Below are 25,186 nucleotides of genomic sequence, written 5' to 3'. Positions count from 1 at the left end.
TAGGCTATTTGAAAATCGCAAACTCAGAGAACCAGTTAATGTCAGTAGCTACTGGCGTGAATCTTATCAGATAGAGCAAACTCCAATGACCATCAAATTTGGGAAAAACAACTTCACTTTTATTTGTTCTATATATAGTAATTTAAAAAGAGATAAAAGAAAGAGTTATCCCCCGAAGGAAAAGAAGTAAAAAATTTAAAAGATGCGGGTGAAGAAATATTAAAGAGTTAAAACACAAACACACGGTGAGCAGTTACCACAGTAAAAGAAATAATACGGACTGAAAGAAAGGAAAAACGGATCATGTGCCCATAAAAGCATAATAGATACCGCAGAATAGCATGCGGCCAACAGACACAACATCCTTCTAATTATGCTTCGTCGGTATCCTCAAAACGCTTGGAAATTATTAATCTGCTAGCGAGTAGAAGCGCCATCTATCGTCAAACTACGACGGCGGATCACGCACAACAAGATCAAGATTAGATGATTCGAAAGTACGTAGAAAGAAGTGAAATTTGTTTGGACGAGGTCTTTTACCGTATTGCATTGCAACAACTGCTCCCTATCTTCCACGAGTTACCGTTTGGATCATTGATCCAGCGGTTGCCGTCAATAGCTCCGAGTGACCTCTTTCAACTGGTTAACAACAATAATAATTTCTGTCTTGAAGGTGAGATAATTTATAGCTAGCAGTTTCATAGATTTTAGATATTGTTTGATTTTTATCCGTATATAACGTTTATTTTTTTTAATGTAGATCTTGTTCCCTATAAGTCTTCTAAAGAAGCTCGTTCTTATGAATTTTAGGTAAATAAAAAAATATACTGTACATAAACAAACATTTTTGTATATAAAAAAACTGATTCCAACCTCAGGGTAATTCCTCAACCAGCATTTGTTTTGAAATTTTATTTAAGAAGATAGAAATGCTGGTAAAATGAGCGAAATCGATATGAAATATGGAAAAATGACATTTTTATGGGTTCCCATCTTTCTAAAAAAGTAGGAAATAAGAAAATTATAACAAAAGCATTTTTAAATCTTGTTATTAGATTTATGCTATTCGTATGATAAAGTAAACAAAAAACATCTAACATAAAACGGTACATGCTAGCATACGCATTAAACTATGCTCAAATAAACATATGATAGCATCCTTAATCCAATTGAAGATTCATATTTTCAGGTATTTACTTCAATAATGTTTTGTAATTTTTTAACAATCAGGTGTTTACTTTAGTTTTGCATGCGTACGTAGTTCAAACAATCTGTGATATATATTTGATTTCTGGTCTGTCTGTATGTCTGTGCGTGTGTATGTTCTCTATACAAATCTACAATTTTGTACCGATCGTCGCCAAATTTTGTATATATACCAAACAGGCCCCGATTTGAGCGATAGGCTATTTGCTCGAAATAGACCAAAAACTATTGGGCAAAAATAGTCTGTTCCTCAACAATGATTTTTGTGATTTTTGCTTTGGTTACCGTGGTTCCTCAACAATGCTTTTTAGATACGTATATACCGTTGTCATGCAGTTTATTACTTCAATGCTCCCAGTATATAGAGAAAATCCGGGTAGCGATGAGTATTATATTAGCTGTAATACTCATAAATAAATAAATTTAAATTTTTTATTTACTCATAAATAAATTTTGAATCACGAATTTCTATTCTTATGAAATTCTAAACACTGAATTTTTGTTATTCATGAAGTTAATATACGATAAATGAATAATAATATGAAGAGCATCTCTTTAGTTGTATGTATCAAATGTATAGTTAATCTTGTATTCAAAAAATTGTAAATACAAGTTTTTAGAGTCAATATTTCTCTTCTACAATCGGAAGTTGAATCGTCAAGAGACACTCTAACCAGGTTTCGAACGTATGAACCCTCGGAAGGTCCTTTTGAACAGTGTTCCGCAAACTGTGGGTCACGACCCCCGGGGGTCGCGTCAATGATCTAGGGCAGCGGTTCTTAACCTTTCTGACTCGCGGAACCCTTTTCAGTGTATAATTTCTATGGCGGAGCCCTGTTTAACTCCAGGAACCCTTTTTAGTATATTATTTATATGGCGGTACCCTTTTAGGCCTCTCTTTTTGTTTGTTTATCAAATTTATTGATTTACTTTATTATCCTCGAGTGGCCGCGGAGCCCCTGGTAAATGCACACGGAGCACCGGTTGAGAACCGCTGATCTAGGGGGTCGCGAGAGATTCTCAAAAATAGACACTTCCATAAGAAATTCATTTTTATTTAAACATTTGTCAAAACTAAAGAATGCCTTTATTCAGCTGAGTTAATTACCATGTATCATACAATGTAGTTTTATCGAATTTTACTTGCACAATAATCAATATATCGGCTCTGTCATACCAGAATCACGAATGTGCAATGTCCTTGCAAAAAAAAAAGAGAACTTGGAAATGAAGTTTGAATGTTTACTCTACTCATGTTGCTCTATGGAAGTTATTTTCCTAAAATGTTTTGTAACGTGTGTTTCAATAGGGATACACATTCACGTTTCAGGCAGAAGTGAGATAGCAAAACAAGGTATCCGAACAGCTGATAAAAAAGAAAATTTGAACATTCGTGCTTCTGGCGCATGCGGCGGGCGATATCAAGTTAGTACTTTTTACAGGGTGACTTAGCGAGAATCACCCGATTTCAAAATTGTATATTTCGAAAAAATTAAAAACACAGAATAGAATGATAAGCAATATGTGAATATAGGGGAAAATGCGTCTACGTGTTATGAAAAATGTTTGTTAATGGTCGATTTCAAGTGTAGAATCATTTTGAAATCGGATGATTCTTAATCACCGTGTATACGAAAATCAAGGATCATACCCCTCGCTACATATCCATCTTTTATAAGGGATACTAAGTACATCAAAAAACAAAGTAAATATTTATAATCATATTAAAAAAAATCGAATATCTTTGGAAGTCAATATCGCCTAATTAAACTCAAAACAAGAGTTCCAAAAAAGGCTTTCGGGACAGCACGTTTACTTGCAAAAAACCGGAATATTCCCTAAAACCGGGACATATCGTCAGCCTATGTAAGGGTCGCTGATAAAGTTTTTGGTCAAAAGGGGGTCGTGCTTTAAAAAGTTTGCGCACCACTGCTTTAGAACACACAAAATCTGCTACCTCCAATCTACCTGTACTACCGTGTGAATCTCAGAGCTAAAATAAAGTGCTAGTTTACGGACTGCTTGACAAATTCATCAATCGAGTTTTGTGATCGACAGTTCCTGTTTTGATATAATTTTGACGCACGCGTGAAAGGCGACTATTGTTTCGTGAGTGCATCACACATATAAATTTACTTTATTGAAGATGATAAAATATTTAGAAATTTATGGTAAAATATTGATATTCAATCAAACTAAATTAGTTTATTCTCAATAGCGTTTTCTTTAACAGCTAATAAATATGCAGGGTGTCATGTAAGTCCTAATTCGGCCTTTATCTCATCGATCATGCGTCGTAGAGGTATGATTCTAATTTAAAGAATGCTCAAAATGTGTTCAAAAATCACCCTGTATCAGTTTCGAGTGTGAAAATACAGTGAAATACAATAAAATAAAAAAATCCAAATTTTTATACGGTTCTCTGTCTTTTAACTCTTCCAATTGAGAACGTTGTTGTCCCGACTCTCCTGAGACCAACAAACGAAATTCCATGTTTCCAACTACAATATTCCGAAACATATGAGGACGCTTGAAATGACATTAAAAAAGAGGACATGTCCTCCTAAAGGAGGACGATTGGTAACCCTACGTTGGTCTCACAACACATACATGCACAGCTTCCAGCACTTCCTCCTACTTCTTCCAGCTTCCTCCTTGTTCGGCCACCTGCTAAAATCTCTTCATTGAGACAGAGTGGTGAGCGATGATCTGGTTAAGAGGAGGTACAGAGTGATTCCTGAACACATTTTGAGCATTTTTTAAATTAGAACCACACCGCTTCGACGAATGGTGCCTGAGATAAAGATACCCTGTATATAGCAAGCGTGGAATTATGGAATAGCCGGGTAATATTGAATATTATACTTGGTTTACTTTGCTTTTAACTATGGAAGGTGCAACAGTTATAAACTATTTCCAAATACCCTCTTGATATATACCCCCTCCTCACATTCAGTGACGCTCGATTGTCACCATGATCACGGCTGCTGTATGAGAGAAGAGAGATTTGTTTTTTTTTCACTTCGCAGAAATTTACTCAGGGCAAGTTTTCAAAAGTGTTTTTTATTATTAGAAGAGTGTCCAATAATTTGAAACTGAGTACAATGCACATTAATAGATTTGAATTTTATACGGTGCCGCTCTTTTAACTATCCTTTCTTTCCGGTTTGGTGGGGTGCTATTTTTAAAAATATTGCGTATCGGGTAATACGGAATACTATCAGTATTACTATTTGAGTTGGGCTAGAATGTCTCTTCCAGGTGAGAAGTTTTGGAAGATACAAGCAGAGCGGTCTGGAAATACAGTGAATACCGCTTAGAATGTTTTCCCGCTTAGTACAACTATTTTCGTGAATTTAACTTTTTCACTGAATTGATAATGTTTATTTTTCTAGGATGCAACGTTTAATTTTTTGCTATTCTCGCTTACAACGTTCGGAAAATTCACATCGGGCTTTTTCTTCCCTATGAAATCAACGTACATTTTCACTTTTTTTTTCACGTAAAGAAACAAAAAGGGTGATTAGTTATGTGCTAGCGATTCACCATTGCGTGAAAACGAGAGGTGTGACTTTTCTTTTATGGTTATTTGATGACTTTTCGTTATTTGTCGGCATATAGAATCGAATGAAAAGTAAGTTTCTTTTTTTTTCTTTTTTTCAAGGAGTAGACACATTAATAATTTAAACATTTTTTTTCTTGTTCTCTCACTTTGTTCAACGATAGTGCGCAGCACATAACTGCCCTTACCACTGTTCAAATACACAAGGTTGATCGAAGTTATGTCTCTGAATAGGGAGACTAACAGATATGAACTAGAAAAAGTTCTCAGAAGAGGTTACCATTTTTTCCTTTGCGGTCTTATTCAAATTTGCCGCATTAGATCGATTCCAAAAAATGAATCTTCCCATGGTGGTTTATAGACTACTGCATATAACAAAAGAATAAACGGCTGTCTTTCTCATCCACTTTGAATCTATTGACATAGGCGCATTTGCGGGGGGGAGGGGAGGGGGTGGCTAAGCGAGCTATATCCCAGGGCGGTAAGTTCAGAGGGGCAGCAAATTTGAGGAATGAGTTGGCAAGAAAATTAGTAGAACGAGAGCAGGGTGGTGAAATTTGTATACTCCTTAATGAATAGGCCTCTGCCTATACAGTAAGAATCTAGGTCAATGAGTGACCAAAACAGTGACCAAGAGAGTTTGCAAGCAGAAGAGTGAGCAAAAGAGTGACTTTAGAGACACGCAAGTACTTTGGGGGGGGGGGGAAAGGGAGGCCAAGCGGTTTATATTAAATTGAGGCGAATTCGAGGAAAGAGCAGTCAAGAAAATTGGACTAAAATGGGAGAAGAGCGGTAAAATTCATGTGACACACCCACAGGCGGCAAAACCATAAATGCGCCTCTGTCTATTGACACAAAATCAAGCCGCAAAAGAGTGACATGGACAAAAAACATAAACAGCACGACAGACTTTCAGACGCCAGCATCAAGTAGCAAATAACAGCAGCTTGTTCAGATAAGAAAAATCGGATTTTCCAACTGTACTTCTTGGGATTTAATTTTTCACGGAACAGCCAATACGGTACTTTCATGACCTTTGAAATTTCGGAAAATGAAGAAGTAAAAGCGTTAAATTTTGCCAAACACAGTCCGAGTCCAAATGTCTCAGAGCAAGTTGAAAAGAAAAGCTCTTAGCTTGGAGGAAAAAATAAAAATTCTTAAATTTGTAGATGACAACCACAATCACCACCAGTTGCAAAGCAATTAAAGAACTGGAAACTTTTCGATATTTTATAGAAAGGCGAGAAAATGTGTCATGCGATGTTATCCAGATTTTATGGACACTTCACTTTATTATAGTTCAACTTTAGCAAGAGGAAAAAAAAAAACAACAATCATCAAATGGATTTTTTTGATAAAGAAATCCCAGGTTCAAAGATACATTGTACATCAACCAAAATGTCAAGATTGCTTTTTTTCCTGCAAACTATATCGCGCATTATAATACAAGTAATATTTAATGGAATAACAAATAATCGATTATTATTAAATCTCTATATGTACCGTTATGTTTGTTAATAAATTAAAAACGATAAAAAAAACTATGGTCGGCGGTGTAAAACTGCCTTATAATTCTTACAGACATTTCCCGCTCATAACGTTTTAAGTTACGGTTTCTTGCAAAACGTTTTAAGCAGGATCGACTGTAATTTTGTGTGGGTATCTTGACTGTTTTGGGAAAAGAAAGAAGAAGAACAACCCTATGAAATTTTTATTTTGCATTGTCAAATAGACACGCGCAATCTTACTTTTTGATAAATTTTAATTAGTTTTTTTTATCATTTTGAACCTCCTACTCCCCATTATCCGTTTATTTTATACTATATTAATCCCCTCCACCCTGCTATCATTTGTTTATAGCACCCCATTTCTTGAACATGATATTTATTTTCAAACATGATACATTTGTCAATGCAACGACAAGAATTCCAACTTTATAAAAACACAGGTTTCAATATCCTATCATCTTTCAAATTGGAAGAAAGATATGACAAAGTTATTCCATAATCTCCGTACTTCTAATAATAGAAGATGTGTGTTGTCACACAAACCTGTCGTAAGTTCCAAGAAATATTTTAGAACCTCGAATTACATCCATTTTTTCAGGTGAAACTTCATTTTCAAAGCAAAATCATTCAAATAAAACCCTAAAATTAAAATCCAGTAAAAGTCCGTCGTTGTGAGAATTCAAAATTATAAGGAAAAATTAATAGGAATAAATACAGGGTGTATAGCTAACAGCACGCACCGCAAATTACTGGTAAACCGTTGATCCTGGAGGCCTTACCTTTCAATTAGAAAAGTAACCAAATAACGTGTAGACCTCAGATACTTCATTCATATTGCAAGGGGCTGTACAGTCATTACAATAAAAAACTAACTTTCTATACGGACACCCTGTGCTAAAAACTCAATTAAAAAGTTGTTGCCCTGTTTCTCCTGATGCCAACAAATAAATCTTCACGCTTGGAAGTGCAATATTCGTTGAGATATTCGAATTTAAAAAACAGAGAAACGTTGGAGGTGGGAACAGCATAAATGCGGATAAAACGTTCCATTTTTATCTTTTTTTTTCCAAACTTTCCTTTGTTTTTAAATTAATAAATCTCAGTGAATTGCACTTAGAAACGTAGTATGAACGCACTTACAACATGTTAGCTATACACCCCGTATAACTGGTTATCAATAATTTTTTAAACTGGGAGAAAATTCCAGAACATTTTGGCTAGATCTACGTATGAATGTTTTTCAGATCTTTTCGTTGTAATGAAGTATTAGTGATTGAACAGGACGCCAATCTTGAACTAAAAAACCAATTTGAAGAGGAAAGCTAAAACCACCTGATACCAAACGAATCCAACCTGATTAGTATATCAATTAATATGAACAACCCTCTAAAACCATACCAAATAAAACGCGATATCATTCCCACCAATATGACGAACTTTATGCATAATTTGTTACTCTCTTGAACTACCAAGTTTTAAACCTTTTTTTCCGTTCATCGCAACCTCAGTCCACCGGTATTGAGGCAATCACCTACTGTTTTACCCCCCAAAAACATCAGTTACAATCACTACAATTGTGTTGTGCGTGTAACTGAACAGATCCGCAGAAGTGTTTTCCGTGTTAAAGAATATCTACGAAATTAGAAGTGACAAAAATTAGAAAAGACCGCATTTGTGATAGATATATATGAGTAGTGGCATTTACTGATGCTGTGACGAGACATTTTTCAAAGAGAAAATTGACTCGAATTTGCACTTCGGACTCAAAAACCACAGAAAATTAACGTCAGCTGACCATCACTGTGTCGCAGTGGTGATGATGACTGCGGCCAAAAATATTCATATTTACTGATCTGTCTTGGGTTGCTTGGAACTATTTTTTTTAAATCAAAAATGTACTCCTGAAAATCGTTACGGAAATTCGAGCTTTTAATAAGTAAGTTCCAATTGACTAATTATACAAATGATGACACCGATGAAAAGAAAATACCGGGAACGAAAGTAAAAAAAAAAAGTGAAAAACTAATTATGATGAAATCATGAAATGTACTTAAGAAAAATATTTCCTATCTAGTCATCATTTTGAAATCACAAAACTTACGCCTTTATAGCGTAAAGATCATATTTCATAATGAGATACAAATTGAGTTATATCACACTCGGCTAATTAGTGAATTGAAATACGGTCATAAAAGACAGATGATTCTAATAAGATTTTAACAATACAAGTCTGTCTTGTGAACAGATCGAACCACAGACATATCTCATGTTAGAATCACTTTAATCCGAAATAGGTAGTGAATTTTATGGAAATTAATAGTTTTCATTTGTCAAAGTGTCTTAATTGAGATAACCATTATGGATAGCAGTGAAAGATTTATATGGGAAAATATATACGTTGAATCTTTGTACAGACATGAAAGTGAAGAGTCATTTCCTTTTATTCCTATAGGCGGCCTCTTAATTGTCCGTATTTCCTTTGAACCGCCAATCTCAATTACAGTAGCATCTAATTCACTCTAGTCCGATTTTCTGCGCATGTCTCTTGTAGCTCTGACAGCTTGACGAAATTATTCAATGAAAGGATTTCATACGTAAGTTTGTCACAAGGTTTCGTTCGACATTTTTTTTTGCTGCTTCCGTCATCATTCGGTAATGGCAGCTAACTCCGTCATATCTTTTTTACTTGACCTACCGCCTGCCGGATATCCGTATTCCTGTTCCTGTGTTTGATCTTGTTTATCTAAAAAAACGACAAGAATTCGCGAAAACAAATAAAATCATTGTGTGATCAACTGCATTGAATCATAGTGATGAAAAATTTATAGTAAAACTTTTCATTTTTTAAATGGCAGTGCCCCTGACACGTGGAACAACAAAACTTTTGACGTGTTTAACCCTTCAAAATTTCTCTGATCATATTCCCTTGTATTAAAATGAAGATGCTGGCAGAGGTATATTAAGCTCGGTTGAGGCCTCTGGCGCAGAAGAAAATATTTTGTCCCTTAAGTTAGGAAAAAAGTGTAAAGTTGGGTTTTTTCAGGCCCTCTTTAGAAGTCGAAGCCCAGGGCCGGTGCATCCGCCGTTAAATCCGCTTCTTCTAGATGCTGGTCTAGGAAACTCTCGAGTACATAGAATATCCATATTTCTGGCAAAACATATCGAAGATGAACTATTTCTTTCGTATACAGGGTGATCCCATAATTCCCCTTGACGCATTTTACTGGCGAACCGTTGATTCTAGAGGCATACTTCCAATTAAAAAAGTATCCAAATAACGTGTTGAACTCAGATACGTCATTTATGTTGCAAGGGGTTTTATAGTTACTATATCTATAGAATATAAAAAATAACTTTTTATATGGACGACACCCTGTCCTCAAAAACTCAATTAGAAAGTTGTTGCCGTAGACAGGGCAAGAAGGATGGAAGTATACCTCTAGGATCAACGGTTCGCCAGTAATATATCATACCCCCTGCTTGCTATGCACTTTGTATATAATAGACTGAAACGAGTGATCTGAAAGATTGGTGTTACCATGCATTAACTTTGTTTTCACCGGATGGCATTAGACATGAATGGATTTGTTTCATATGAACGCAGCCCGAGTTAGAAAAGCAGCGGAAAATTAGAAATTTTTGTTTCTCCACATGCTCACATAATGTCTCGCTCAGGGGTGTGGACAGATGCGGCCACACAGGGTCCCGCGCTTGAAGAAATCTTACATATGTTTTAATATAAAAGAAGTTAAATTTTTTTACAAAAATACAACAAGATGGCCATGTTTCAACTATAGAAATGTGTGTGTGTGATAATGATTATTTCAAATAATACAAAAAATAAACCAGAGTTATTCCTCAGCTCGAGGGAGCCCCACGGACATTTTCTCTATCGACTTCGAGTATAGTAATGGTGGTCCTGGAATTGACCTAATCCCGAGAGTCTACGAACATTTTACCTTGGGCTTGAAATAAATCTAACTTGGATAACAATGCAGTTATTATAAACTATAATTGAAACAATAGATGAATTAAGTGGAACCAATTTCTAAGATAGTTTTTTTGGATCCTTAATATCTTTGTTTTTAGTTATTTTTTCTTCCATCCAAAAATAAAATGTCCTGTGTAGTGCCTATTTTAGGCATTTTTAGTGCCTTTTTGCCTGCCTATTTCGACCATTTTTAGTGCCTAAACTTCCGGGCTCTAATAATAACTATAGAACCCCTTACAACATGAATGACGTGTCTGAGTTCTACACGTTATTTAGATATTTTTTTTAGTTTTAAGTATGCATTTAGGATAACGTTTCGCCAGTAAAATGCAGTAAGTGGAATTATAGAATCACTTTATATAATTGCTTTCAAAATAACTTAGATAATTTCTAAAATATTGTTACACATTCTGATGTGATTCTATTGTTATCTCAAATTTAGTTAGCTTAAAATCTACAATCGTCTTGGAATGTATTTTAGGAAAGCATTATCCCAAATATCTATTATTATTTCACATTATAATTCTCAAAAGAAGATGGCACTATACTAGCGTGATTGAACGGAAGATAAATATCGGAAAAAACTAAATTAAAGCTCATTGCGTATCTGGTTGCATTTGTGATATACAAAACTAGGTTTCTCATTTATGATATATCATATTTAGAATGATAGACACATGATACTTCAGCTGCCCATATTTCCCCGATAAAAACATGGGAAATTTGAATCCTAAGGGCGCGATCAAAAATACACAGCATCACCATTTGTTGCCAAAAAAAGTTGCCAAAGTTGCCAATTATCACTGAAATCACTGAAAACTCGTAAATTGCGGGAAAGGAAGCAGCATTACTTCAAATCGCAGGAAATTAAAATGTATTTCGCGAAAAAAAGTCCGTCAACCTCACAGATATGAGAGACGAATATTTACATTTAGAGTCATAATTATCATAATATAATTCGTAAGTTATGAGAATAATCTTAACATATGATTCCATTGAAGAATCAAGATTCATGAAACTTTGTTGAAAATATTGTCATGAATGCATAGTGAAATAATAAGGCAGGGGTATGAAGTCATGTCCTTATACACCCTTTGTGTTTTGAACCGTTGGTGATAAAAACATACGATGATAATTAGAAAAAATATATCCAAAAACAACGCACCTATATATCATTTCTTCTACTGGAGGTCTTACATATACTGATATGCAAAATTTAATTTTTTATACTACCCTCGCGTCTTATAATTTTCATTTAGAAAGTTGTTGCCCGTCTCTTCTGAGCCCAACAAAAGAAAGATTTTATGATTTCAAGTGCAAAATATTAGCTGAAACATTTGAGTTAAAAAATTGCTGAAAATGAGGGAAATACAGCAAATAGATATTAAGGGACAAACTCAAGAAAAAATTAGAAACATTCTTTAGCAGTTGCAGTTCATTGAAACTTTTCTACATTCTGTGATGTCCCCTTCACTCTCTGTCTTTCGATCACCAATATCTCAGTGAATTCTGTACTTGGCAATATGGAATTCTTTTGCTGGGCTAAAGAGAGACTGGGAAATAACTTTTTAATTGTAAATTAGAGGACAGGAGAATCATATAAAAAAAATTAAATTTTGTATCACTGCACATGTATGATCCCTTGTAAAATGAATGACCGATCTAAAATGGGAACGTCATGTGGATACTTTTCTAATGAAAAGCTTGTTTCTATCCACAACCGTTCAAAATGTAGAGGGTTCATAAGGATATGACTTCACACCCTGTATAATCAAAATACTATAAATCGTGTTGAAAAGAATAACTCTCTTACTTTACTCAATTACGAATTGTAGATACAGTCGGCCTTAGGTATTCGCGCGGATTTTATATCCAAATTCAAATTTAAATTTATTGCTCTGGTCATAAATTTATTGCTCAACCGATTGCACATTTAACAACAAAATAAGGCAAATTAATAATAATACAATTAAATATAAGTTAACCATACACTTGAAGTCAAGTATGACTTAAAAGTAAACAATTAAAACAATTATATGCATATTATGCAACAAAATTTACACGCCTTTTCGCAATGCTTGACAGAGGGGTAAAATCACTGATACTAAAGGTGCACAACACTGTACAAAAAGTAAATATAATAATAGAACTGCGTATAGAGGGGGTTATAACGCTAAAATGCAAACGAGTCCCGAAACATTGAGATATCAGAAAGAAACCAAAATATTTTTATGTGAAACTATCAGCATTTTTTATAAAATATGTGAAAAATTGGTTTATTATAAAAGGTCACTTCACGTTCTCCTAAAGTCATTCTTCCGCTTTTCCGAGGCTTAGTTTGTCCTGGACTGGAGTATACTGTAAGGTTTTGGATACCATAGCTACAAAGGGACATAGACTTGGTTGAAGGGGTGCAGAGAAGAGCTACGCGTGTTCTTATTGGCACACGGGGCTTATGCAAACACCAAACATGGCCCCCGCTCTGTCCCTTGTGGGGATATAAGCAATATGTTTGCATTGGATGAACGCAGGTGTCGGGGAGATGTGATCGCAGTGTTCAAAATTTTCAACGGGATGGATAGGATGGACCATGAATTATTAGTAAACCGTCAATCGACTGATTTTACAAGGGGATACCAGTATCGATTAGTAAGGGACAATTATAGGTTATGGTGTCGAAGGGAATATTTCTCTAATAGGATTGTTAATAAATAAAATAGCTAACCCCGGAGGTAGTAAATTGTAACACAATATTGACACGTTTAGAAAGAAATACGATAAACATGGTGGGGTAATTCGAGAAGCTCTCCATACTTAGAATGAGACAACCATAAGTATTCTTTATGGGCATTGTATAATATATTTCATCATGTATATATATTGTTTTGAAATATATGACATCCATATTTGTTATGGGCATTCTTAACCACCTCGTTAGGCATATTGCCTGTTGTGGCGTTGTATTGGTATTTGTATTATAGGGGCTCTCAAGTATTTTATTCTGTAATAACTGTAAACTTTGCATCTGAGGATCACATGCTGCCAAGTCTTTGATACCCTTTCGTTGCAGAAAGAGCAGGTCTCTCTTCCTGATTTATCGCCATTACTCTACCATTCACAAACATCAAGTCCACTCCCAATCTAAGTTGGGTGAAAACCCGTTTTGCACGAATTTCCTAGTTTTCCTCAAGATAACTTTCCTGACCGAAATGCGTATTTTAAAAATTTGTATTGGGGAAAATGCGACGAGTTTTGAATTCGTGATATGTCATTTTTTATGCTTTGATCTTTCAATGATTGAACGATAAAGGGAGTGTGAGTACGGATGATTATCGTGTCCCTATGGCTTTCATATCCGCGGATTTCATATTCGCTGTCGCATCTCCAGTTTTCTAGAAAACACCGTTGTGATGATAATTTCCGTATTGGAATGAAATACAGTACAAGTTGCAGTGTTAAATAAACATTTAAAATATCCCTTCTAAATGTTTTTCTGGCACTTCTGAAAATGTTTCTACAAGACTGTGGTTTAAATATAAAATGAGTTGTCTTTACTTCATAAATTACGTTTGATTAATAGACTTAATCTCAATATTGATAAATGTTTCGTACTTTCATTCACTTACAAAGGACTCTAATCTTTTATACGTACAGCATTAATAGTAGCCAATTGCTTCGAAGAACCTCTGCGACCGATTTGGATGTAATTTATAGTACTAATGTTAATTTTTCTGATCGCATTAGAAATTTTTGTTCGGAATCATATAAAAAACTTGGTTGTCTTAAAAGAAAGATTGCACTTTCATTCTTAACGAAATGTGTATAAATATTAAGTGCCATAATACAAGATCAAATTTCTTATTTGCCGTCAAGTCATTCAGGACTAACATAGGCAAATACCGTGCTGTAAACAGATTTTGTGAATTTTATAATGAGCTTCTTCAACATTTGGATATTTTTCATTCGCCTGTTACCAACTTTAGAAGATTTTTGTTGTGATTGCGTTGTACTGTATGTGTCTTTTGTGTAGAGTTTTTGTATTTTTTGTGTAATTTTTGTGACTTTATTTGTATTATGAGTATTTTATTATTTATTAGTAATTCGTATTCTGTGCTAATTTTTATTTTTTTTACTGCAAGCTGTAATTGGGTTTCAACCTGTTTCTTTGTGTTTTAAATAAATAAAGAAATAAATGTTTGTAAACGTGAAAAACTTAAAAATATTAAAAGTCGAAATATTGGCATAGGTTAGCTTCATTGCTGCGGTTTCCCGTTATTACGACATCAATGGACCTACAGTCGAATATATCAAGAAATAAGAACTAAAATTCGATCAGCCGTTACTGTAGCAACACATGCTACGACAGAGCTTCGAAAAATTGAGGAAATTGGAATAAAAAACAGCTCTAAATGCAGAAAAACCGTTTTAACTGCATTTTTAACGCTGTTTTTCCCAACTTTCCTCCGTTTTTCGAATTCGAATATCTCAGTAAATATTGCACTTAGAAACATGGGATTTTTTGTTGGCATCATGAAAGACAGGGTAACAACTTTCTAATTGAGTTTTGGGGCACACGGGGACTGTATAAAAAGTTTTTATTTTATTTTAATAATTATACGACTCCTGAATCATGAATGACATATCTGAGTACTACACGTTATTTGAAAATTTTTTCTAACTGGAAGTGTAACTCTAGGATCCACGGTTCGAACGCAAAATGCCATACCTCCTGTTTCTATCCACCCTGTACAAACGAGACGCCTGAAAAACATAAAATTCTGGTCTGTGTTATTCGTGGATTTTCCGCATTCGCGTCCGTCCCCAGAACGTAACCCCCGTGGTTACCGTGGGACGACTGTATCGACAAAATAATAACTAATCGCAAATAAATAATACAATTTTGGTAAATCAGCTAATGGCCAAAGAGGCATCATGCTGTAAAAGGACACATGATACAGATGCATACGCTGCGAATGGTTTGAGCAAAACTGTGTTTGTTTATGAGTTTACAAGGTCCTAAGTATTACGAGGCTTTTTCTTTTGACTTAAAATATTTAGTGACATGGCAATATTAAGGTAAATCAATGGTGAAGATAACCAGGTTTTTACTTTCAGTAACTGCAATCCATTGCAATCGCTTAGCTATATCGTGCGATATCAAATGTATAAGCGTATAGATTCCACGTATATAAGACGATGATAAGACGTTGAGATTCCACGTAAGTCGATACCGGACCGAGAGATTTCGAAACCCCATAGTTATACGTTCCGCCCAATATGATTTGATTTTCCCAGAATATACAGGGCGATTCAAAACTCAACGTACAAACTTTTAGGGGAGGTAGAAGACATAAAAACAAAACAGAATCACATAGGAATGTATGACCGGAAACCCCAACATGATCAGCTGGAGGATAAACGAAGATGCAGAAATCACAAGCCAATAATTGGTGGAAAAATTCTTTATTTAGCGATACTTTACACAAGCACAGTAAGTGTACACGTTAAGTTTCTCAGAACAAGTTCTAACCATTCACAGTTATGCACGCTTGAGGGCGCTGACACCCATTTCGTCGCTAGAATCTCCATCGCAGCTGCAGACGTCCGCGAAATGCCGGGTACTTTGAAAGGGTTCAACAATCAATGCGTCGCCGTTGTGAAGCGTGCATAACTGTGGATGGTAAGAACTATGAACACTTGCTGTGAAACTTAACGTGTAGACGAACTGTCCTCGTGTAAAGTATCGCTAAATAAAGAATTTTTCTACCCATTATTGGCTTGTCACTTTCGCATCTTCGTTTATCCTTTAGCTGATCATGTTGGGGTTTCCGGTCATACATTCGTACGTGATTCTGTTTTGTTTTTGTGTTTCTACCTCACCTAAAATTTTGTACGTTTAGTTTTGAACCACCATGTAGAATGTCCTATTCGCATTGGTCTATGCAAAGCATAGCTGTCGTTATCACTATGCGGGTTACAAATTGCAATGACTAACATCCTACAACAAACACGTTCAAGCGGTTTTAATTATCATTGGCAACCCTGATCACAAAATACGACGATGTCAAAAGCTGCAGATATAAGTTTTGCAGTTTCTCCATCTCAGACGTAGTGTGCGTTAAGAAGCAGTTTATTCTTCGTAAATGGATCGTCGTTTTTTTTTGACGTCATTTTTCGTGCGAAAACAATTTCCATGTCCTATCGAAGAATAATAAATCAACAGATAAGTAAGAAGATAGAGGGAAACTGGCATTCACAGTAGTTTATGTTTGGTGGGACTAATAACTTTAAGCAGCTGTCAACAGATTGGCGACCTTGAAAGACAGTCCAAAATTCATCCCGTATAAGAAAAAGGAACATATTCGTAAACAAACATGGTGCGAGAGAGAAAGAGAAGATTGCTGAGAGACATGGGTCTGCTGTGGTTGATGGACAATTTGTGAATAGTCAGGTCGAATTCTATTCGATGGTCAAAATTTTTTTTAATTGTTTGAAAATTTCCATCTGTTAGAAGCTGCAGTAAGACGTATAGAATAGATGCTAGCTTCCTGAAATTGACTTTTTACGTTTGATTAATTAATGAAATGAAGAACATTATTTTTGAGATTTTTTGCAACTATATTTAGACTATTTTCTACATAAAAACATCCATACGGTACGTGGGATATTCAATTTTCTGATATAGATTTTAATCTAGAAATTTTCAAGAATTTTGCAGAAGTCGAACGAAAATTTAATAGTCTTGCAATAAGATATATTATTGAAAGTTCGATATATGTGTGTTAAAATAATATCCGATTGATTTGTGACATTTAATTTTTAATGTTCTATGAGTTTTTGATTTCTATATATTTAGATGAATATCATACATGTACAATAAAAAAGTACAATAAATGATACTTTTAGGAAATTTAAAATTATATATATGGCTGTCTGAAACCCATGCAAAACCTGACATAGTGAAGATGAACTGCCAGTTAATTACTGTATGAAATAATGCCTTGTCTAAATAATCGTTTTCCGGCGTAAGTCTGTAGTTTGACGGGAATTAAAATTTAAAAGTACAAGCACTATTAGTCAATATCACTTCACGGTATCACGTTAAGGAAGAAGTGACAAATTAGAAGTTGTCTCAAAGTAAATTCTACAACATGAATATTTTACCTCCACGTTAGCGCAATATTTCAAAAACTTGCGATTTAGGTGCTATTCTCTTCTCACGCATGTCATGATTCTATGCGTTGAAGGTTAACAATAACGCTAATTAGGCATCTAATCAGCAGCTGTTCTTATCATGTGACACTGTAATTCATAGGTTAGTCCGAAGCCGAGGAAAATGATTGCGTATAAATTATAACTAAGTAAGAGTACGATGACGTAAAGAGTACTGCAGAATACAGAAATTTCAAATTATCTCTACTCCGTTTAATTCTGTTTTAATCGCACATGTTAATCAAAGAAAATTCATGTTGTAAAAACATTTTTTAATCTCATTCATCTCGATAAAAATAAGCCATAAATATATCCTCCACATTAAAATAGATGATTGTGTTTCGATAGATAAGTATTTTATTCGTAAATTTGTATTTTTTTACATTAGATTGCAGATATATTTGAAATATAAGAACACGTAATACGGTGTGTTGGGACTTATCATAGAAAGATGCTAGCTTTGAGCCACCAATACAGCAAGTCGTTCCATAAAAGAAAGCCATCCACTGACGCGAACTGGAAAGAAGGCCTTGAAAAAGTTTTAGAGGATCCCGTAGGTTTAGAGAATTTCACTGTAAGTACGGCAAATATTATCTTTTATTTTGTCGTTATTAAATAAACTGAAACCTTTTGATAATCAAAAAATGCACATATAAAAAGTAATAACGACTGAAATTAGTTTTAGAGTCACATTTTATGAGACGCATATGTCAATAGACGGTAGGTTTAATTTCTTTCTGAGTTTCTTAAATTTCACTGGATAAAATTTTGTGTTGTTTTTAAATCAAACGACGAAAAAGTATGTCTAAGTTGTTTCACGATGATCCTAGTTGAACGCAATCTTATTGACGATATTACTGGCATACGTGATATCCATTATCAAACAAAATCTAAATATGCGGAAAAACATCTTTTTAAGTTGGTACGTTTTTTTATTGGCAGCTTGATGGTGAAATGGTTCGATATTTTAAAGTTAGCTGGCATTGCAATGCTTGCTATAATTGAAAACTAACTTTGTGGTTTCACTTTAACTGGCTTCCGTTTCGATAGAATAATCGTAACACGCGAACAATGAAACCAGAAACATTTTCCAGTACACTACGTGATGCAAACAACATTTTGAACAGGAAAAATAAGATATAAAGAATGTAAATGTAGTTTCTTTGCAACTTGGCAATGGAAGATGCTGATTCAAAAAAAATTGTGCCTCTTAAACCAATCTCTCGTGTCCTCTTTTTCCGAATTTTCCTTCGAGAAATTAACCCTAACCCACGCAATTTGTTTTGGCAAAAATATGATCGCCTATCCCCAGTAAAAACCTCTCGGGTCCAATCTTTTCTATGATATTAAGCTTACTCACACATAGAAAAAAATAATAATAAATTCACCATGTTTTTTGCTCTACTTGACACTCTACTGCGGGGAAAAAATACACTCACACAAAGTGTGCTATCAAAAGCCCTTTTGTTTCGGAAGTGGTTAATAGCCAAGAAAGCAGTAATATGATCGATATTTTTTCTTCATTTCGTTCACCATGTAAATATTTACGTAATTTATGTAAATATTACGACGAACATAAACTAGGTTTATAGTGTATTTTTGTTTTCTCTAGAGCGTCGTTCCTTTGCATGGAACTCGTTATAATCGTTGTGCCGACCAAATATAACAAAAAATTGGCATATAAATCAAATCGCGAAATATTTAAAACTTTCAAAAATATTCGCAGGAACATGGAAAGCACTAAAATAAAAAGTTTGTTTTTATTTCCAGACTGTTGTTTTATTTATGTGCATACACGCTCAGCATTTTAGCAAATCACTAATCACAATTAATTTCGATGGTTGGAATAGAAAACAAAATAACAAGAGTGTGGATTTCCTATCTGTGAAACTCTAGCCATCGACTTCAACGAAAATAGTCTCTATTTTTCACGGAAGAAAACGCAATTTAACAACGATTTCAACATCCACGAAACTCATGAAACCTAATACTGTACAAAACATTCGTTTGATTTCTTTAATGGTGCTTTTAATGGATCTGAAAAAATGTTTTGGAATCGTAGTAAATGATTGTTTACTCATCGTATTTTTCAATTGAACCGCATTGAAAATATATTATTGAAATGGCATTGGTTTAAAATAATTAAATTAATTATTACAAATGAACAAACACCAGAGCAAAAATTGTTTGTGAAATGCCCTTACAACAGAATCTGAAGATGAAAGTTATCGACACGACAAAGATAGAAAATAAACGAGAAAATAGCAATTTTTTCGGTGAACGTGCTCCAGTATATGACATTTTTCTTCAAAATATACCATATATTTTTTCCAATGCCCACAGTGCTCTCTGTTTCTTGTTTACATTGATTCCTCTGCGGTTAAAAAAAACCGCATACACACAGAAAGTTGTAAATAGGTCGAAAAATATCTACATTCTAATATCATTTACATCAGCGTAGAAAACAACATGGGTACAAAGTTGTGTATAATGCTTTCTTTCATCATTTTCATTTTCAGTTTTAATCAACTAGGTGACAGCACCGCCGCCAGTTTTTACTTTCAGAGTGAAAAAACTGCAAAATTCTTATGAAATACCGTATAACAACGTTTCTCAACCTACAGAGGAGGTCTGCGAAAATAGGACAGGTCCGAAGGAAGATTCCACCATTTAATTTTAATTGAAAAAAAATTATTCAATCTTATGCCACTTATATTAGGAATATTCCCTTTGATAATATATATTCAAAGAAAAAAAAATTAAAAGCCTTCATACTTAAGTGACCCTATCATGTGCTGTTTTAACGCAGGTACCCACTCTGGCACGGTGAGGGAGCCCCAACCGAAAAAGGGGCCTCACAATGAGATCTGGTTGAAATTTTCGAAAGTTTGCATGTAAATTTGTACGCACGCATTTTTTTAGCCAGGTAGGGCTTCTGAAAAATTACTTGGTCCGGGGACCCACGATGCTCTTGATACGGCCCTGGCTGTATCCGATCGAAAAATTACAATTCTTAGTACGGAATATCACTAATTTTCTTTTTAAAAAATAAAATTTTCAGCAAAAGTAAAATTTCCACAATCCACAGTGTATGCCATTAAACCGAAAGCAAAAGCGTCGGAAAAGTGTTATCATATCCGAAAAGTAACGTTTTCATCGACGTTACAAGCAAGAGTCATTAACATTATTATCTTGCAATCAGCAAAGACCACAAATTATTGACGTTATAGCCGAAGTGTCGTTACAGACAAGGTCGTTATAACCGAGTTTGACTGTATATTAACTTGCATATTTGATACATTCAGTATGGAATTAGGAATTTTTGCACATAAGGTCATGATTTGCGTAACTTTTATCATTGCAGTTTGTTGATGTTTATCATACAGGGTGTCCAGTAAGTGTTAATGCGACCTTTATTTCATCAACCGTCCGTCGTAGAGGTATGATTCCAATGCTGAAAAGGTTTTCAAAAATTATCCTTTACCAGTTTTGAGAGTGAAAATAAGAAAATAAAAAAAATCTAAATTTTTATACGATTCCCTTGTTCTCTAACTTCCAGTTTGAAAGTTGTTGCCCTGTAACGCCTGAGTCCAACAGAAAGAATTACATGTTTCTAAGTATAATATTCACTAAGATATTTGAATTCAAAAATTGGAGTAAAGTTACGAAAGAACAGCAAAAACTTTTGGACAACGCTCTTTTCCCAACTTTTCTCTGATTTTTGAATTGAAATATCTTGGCGAATATTGTACTTAGAAACATGGATTTTTTTCTGTTGGCCTCAGGAGATACAGGGCAACAACTTTTTAACTTGAAGTTAGAGCACATGGGGATCGTATAAAAATTTACATTTTTTTTGTATTCTTACTCATTTTATTTTCACTCTCAAAACTGGTACAGGTACTTTTCGAACGCCTTATGAGCGTTTTTTAAATTGAACGTCTACGACGGACGGTTGATGGGATAAAGGCCGCATTAGTACTTACAGGACACCCTGTATAATTTATCTATATTAATTGTCGGATCATATTTTTTTATTAAAGGAATTTTTAAAAAGGGAATTCAGTGCAGAAAATATAATGTTCTGGATGTTATGCGAGCATTATCGTAGTCAAACGGATAAGCAAGTGGTAAGCATATTATCTATTAATTAAACACTTGTGATAAATATTTTCTCAAGTTTCCATTGGTTACATGATGAACATACTATAGAGATATATATATATAATTTTTTCACATATATTTTTACTTGATTGGAAGAAGTTTTCATAGAAGTTTGAAAAGTTGATGTATGTATATAAATTTATATCAGAGGAAGAAGTTAGCAAAGGAGATAGTGGAACATCATGTCTGTCTTGGTGCTCCAGATCCGATCAATATCGACAGTCACACACGACAGGCAACTATAGATGGAGCAAAAGACGCTGATCTCGACCTCTTTTTACCAGCTCAAAAGCAGGTGAGTTAGAATTCAGCAATGAGAGATACGAAATTAATTTAGGTAATTCATACATATTATACTGCATTATTGATAGGCCTATGATTTTTTGTTTCTAAAAACCCTATTTGTTTGAGGATCCTATTTGTTTAAAAAAATAAATGAGTGTACTTTCAGATTTTTTTTGTGAAATTCATTACGATATGCAGTAATTAACGGCAAAAAAAAAAAAAATAATAATAATACAGCAGGACGGGAAACACCGAAAAAATTAAGGTAGATTGTGGCATAGATACGGCCGCAAGTTTTGACGCGAATACGTTCTTTGGGTCTACCTTTACGTGGTAGGTGCTGACATAATGAAATTGGTATCATCGGATTTGTCCTTGGAATAACATAGCTAACAGACGATACCAATGTTGTCCATTTGCGTTGCGAACTTCTCGAGAGGTAGCGTAAAACAATTTCGTTACGAATGCGGGCCGCGAGCCTGGTGCCCAGACCGGGAGAGGTATTAAAACCAGAGTAACATCATTGGATTTGTCTTAACGAGATCTACCCGCAGACATACACACACAGCACACTGATATATTCTGAACACTTCCTGAGATATATGAGCGTTTAAATTATTTCCTTATACAACTTTTTTCGTGAATACTCCTAGTATCATCACATGATTTAAAAGGCGTATTCACGACAAAAGGACCTGGATTATGAAGTGCTATGTTGCTATCAACAATTTAACCGTTTGTCAATCCAAGGTGGAGAAAAAGAGAAATGGCCAACAAGCTCGTCGTGCATATTCTGCAATTATATTTATTAAATAGGAAAGTTTTTTTTTTGAATTATATTATGACAAAATAATTCAGTCATTCAAAATGTCGTGTCGACGATGAAGTTTTTACCGAAAAGGTGAGATTTTTTTCACTATGTTGACTGGCAAAATAGTTGCATTTTTCGCTAACAGGTAGGAGTGGAGGTGTTCGGGTGCATTTGAGCATCGTTATTAAGCAGCACTAGGAACAAGTGCTCATTTTTATAAGCATTTGACTTTTTCATTCATTTTTTTTTGATAAATCAACGACGTCCTACCATAAATACTTGTCTAGTTATTAATTTTTCAGTTTTTTGTGATTTTCGAATCTTCCAGTATCTTTATAAAGGTTACGTCCAAAAGGATATAGTACGTGAATGAATGAACACACACATAATTTCATATACTGTTATGATCAGCATTTTCTCCTATAAAGTTGAAAAGTTCAAAAGGTTACAATTTTCTCAACACGTAACTAAATGAAATTTACATTACACAAATTTATCGTAAGAGTGTTGATATTTTTCATAATTATTCATACTCATTGACTGAAAATAATTGGTCTGATATATATTTTTCAGATATTTAATCTGATGAAGTTCGATTGCTACCAGAGGTTTTTAAAGTCTGATCTTTGTGAATCTCCTGATGAAACACGGAAATCGAAGCCTCTTTTGGAAGTTGATTTGAAAAGCCCAAAAAAGAACAGATCTCGTAGCAAAAGTCGAGACAGGAATCGATTAATTAAGGCGACTAAACTCAATTTAACCTGTGGCAATCGAGACAGCGATAACCAAAACAACAGTGGTGCTAGCACAGGTGATGAGAACAGTCCAAAAGATGAAATTGAAGAAAAAAAGAGGAAATCATTGCTACCATGGCAAAAAGGTTATTTTCACAAATTCACAAATTTTACTTCTTGAAATTCAACCAGATAAGGCTCCAAGTAAACATAAATGAAGTACGGCGACTTCACGCAGAATATATATAAAATCTGTCATAAATCGATAAATATTTGAGATCATGAGAATAACTTCCACCAAGTTTAATCTCACGTCAATAACACATTGAGCGCTCTCTCATATATATTTATAAGTTTTCATCGGAAAAATTCAAACAAAAAAACTAAAATATGAATCCAATATTGGACGTGATTGTCATTTAAACTTGACACATGCGTTCTATAAACAGTAACTCAGCTGAAAAAGCATTTTTGTCTCTATCTCAAAAATATCCATTTGATAACTAACGTTACAAATACGAAGGCCACAAAAGGCAAATTGTCCATCGAGGTGGCTGAAAAAATTATGACCATAAAAAATATGGATGTCAAATAACCAAATTAAACAACCCAATAGAAAAGCATACATCACTAAAAAATAAAATAATAATTAATAATATATAACACACTGCTCATGAAAAAGATTACGGTTGTCTTATCTAAGTATGGATAGCTTCTCGATTTATCCCGCTATGTCTATCCTTCTTCATTGTAAACGTATCACTTGTATTGAAAATAATGACCTGTGGAGGTAAGCTATTTCATTTGTTGACAATCCTATTAGAGAAAAACTCCCTGCGACACCATAACCTGGAATTGTTCCTTACTAAACGATACTGGTGTCCCCCTTGTCGAAGCAGTTGATTGACGGTGTATTGATAACTCACGTGGTCCATCCTATCCATCCCGTTGAAAAATTTAAACACTTCGATCATATTCCTCCGACACCTGTGTTCCTCCAATGTAAACATATATATATCAACATGTCTAGATATCAAGTCTTTCTCTTCATAGTTCAAGCCTTGTGTGCCAACACGCGTGGCTCTTCTCTGTACCCTCTCAACCAAGTCTATGTCCCTCCGTAGGTATAGTCTCCAAAACCTTACAGCATACTACAGTCCAGGACAAACTAAGCCTCGGAAAAGCGGAAGGATGAATTTAGGAGAACGTGACGCTTTTTAAGAATGAAACCGAGCATTCTATTTGCTTTTTTGACTACCGCTGAACAATGTTCAGAGAACCTAAGCCGCTCGTCAATGAGAATTCCCAAATCGGTGACTATTTGCATCAGGGATAGTGGTACCAATCAACTCGTAAGTGGAACGGGGGTTGTTCGAACCAAAATGAACGATCATGCACCTATCAACACTAAAGGTCATGCTCCATTCATTAGCTCATGATGCAATCATATTCAAGTTCGTCTGGATCATCTTCCTATCTCTTGGACTACTCTCCCGACTACCCCTATTAGCTTCACGTCATCTGCGATTTTGCTAACAGTCCCATAACTTTAAAAGCGATCAAGAGAGAAAAATAATGACAGTGATTGGCTGTATTAAAAATAATTGAAAGATTGATAAAAGTTCCCTACTTTTTAATAAAATGATATTATATCAAGTATCATTATAGAAAAAAATATATTAAATAACATTTCGTTAGTTGTTTATTAAGAAT

The 25,186-nt window shown here is 34.6% G+C and overlaps 1 protein-coding gene across 7 annotated transcripts in view; it reads left to right on the top strand.

Moving 5' to 3' along the window:
• The first annotated feature begins 242 nt into the window (after positions 1 to 242).
• LOC149085499 (regulator of G protein signaling loco-like) overlaps positions 243 to 25,186 on the top strand; it is a 45,772-nt gene continuing 20,828 nt past the window's right edge. The window contains exons 1-6 of one of the 7 annotated variants that reach the window (XM_089233535.1): positions 521 to 673; positions 2,537 to 2,631; positions 17,868 to 18,053; positions 21,523 to 21,609; positions 21,792 to 21,938; positions 23,313 to 23,619. In XM_089233535.1, coding sequence (XP_089089661.1) covers positions 17,931 to 18,053; positions 21,523 to 21,609; positions 21,792 to 21,938; positions 23,313 to 23,619 — 664 coding nt within the window. In that variant the 5' untranslated portion in view covers positions 521 to 673; positions 2,537 to 2,631; positions 17,868 to 17,930. Of the gene's footprint in view, positions 674 to 2,536; positions 2,632 to 3,933; positions 4,053 to 16,550; positions 16,923 to 17,867; positions 18,054 to 21,522; positions 21,610 to 21,791; positions 21,939 to 23,312; positions 23,620 to 25,186 lie in introns of those variants that run through there. The other 6 variants (XM_089233531.1, XM_089233534.1, XM_089233529.1 and 3 more) reach the window with 6 other exon arrangements.

This window comes from Pholcus phalangioides, unplaced genomic scaffold (assembly GCF_987345545.1).
Source record: "Pholcus phalangioides strain wild (caught in Gottingen) unplaced genomic scaffold, Ppha-v1.0 ptg000007l_1, whole genome shotgun sequence".
NCBI classification, from domain to species: Eukaryota; Metazoa; Arthropoda; class Arachnida; order Araneae; family Pholcidae; genus Pholcus; species Pholcus phalangioides.
This window is presented reverse-complemented; position numbering and strand designations above follow the sequence as displayed.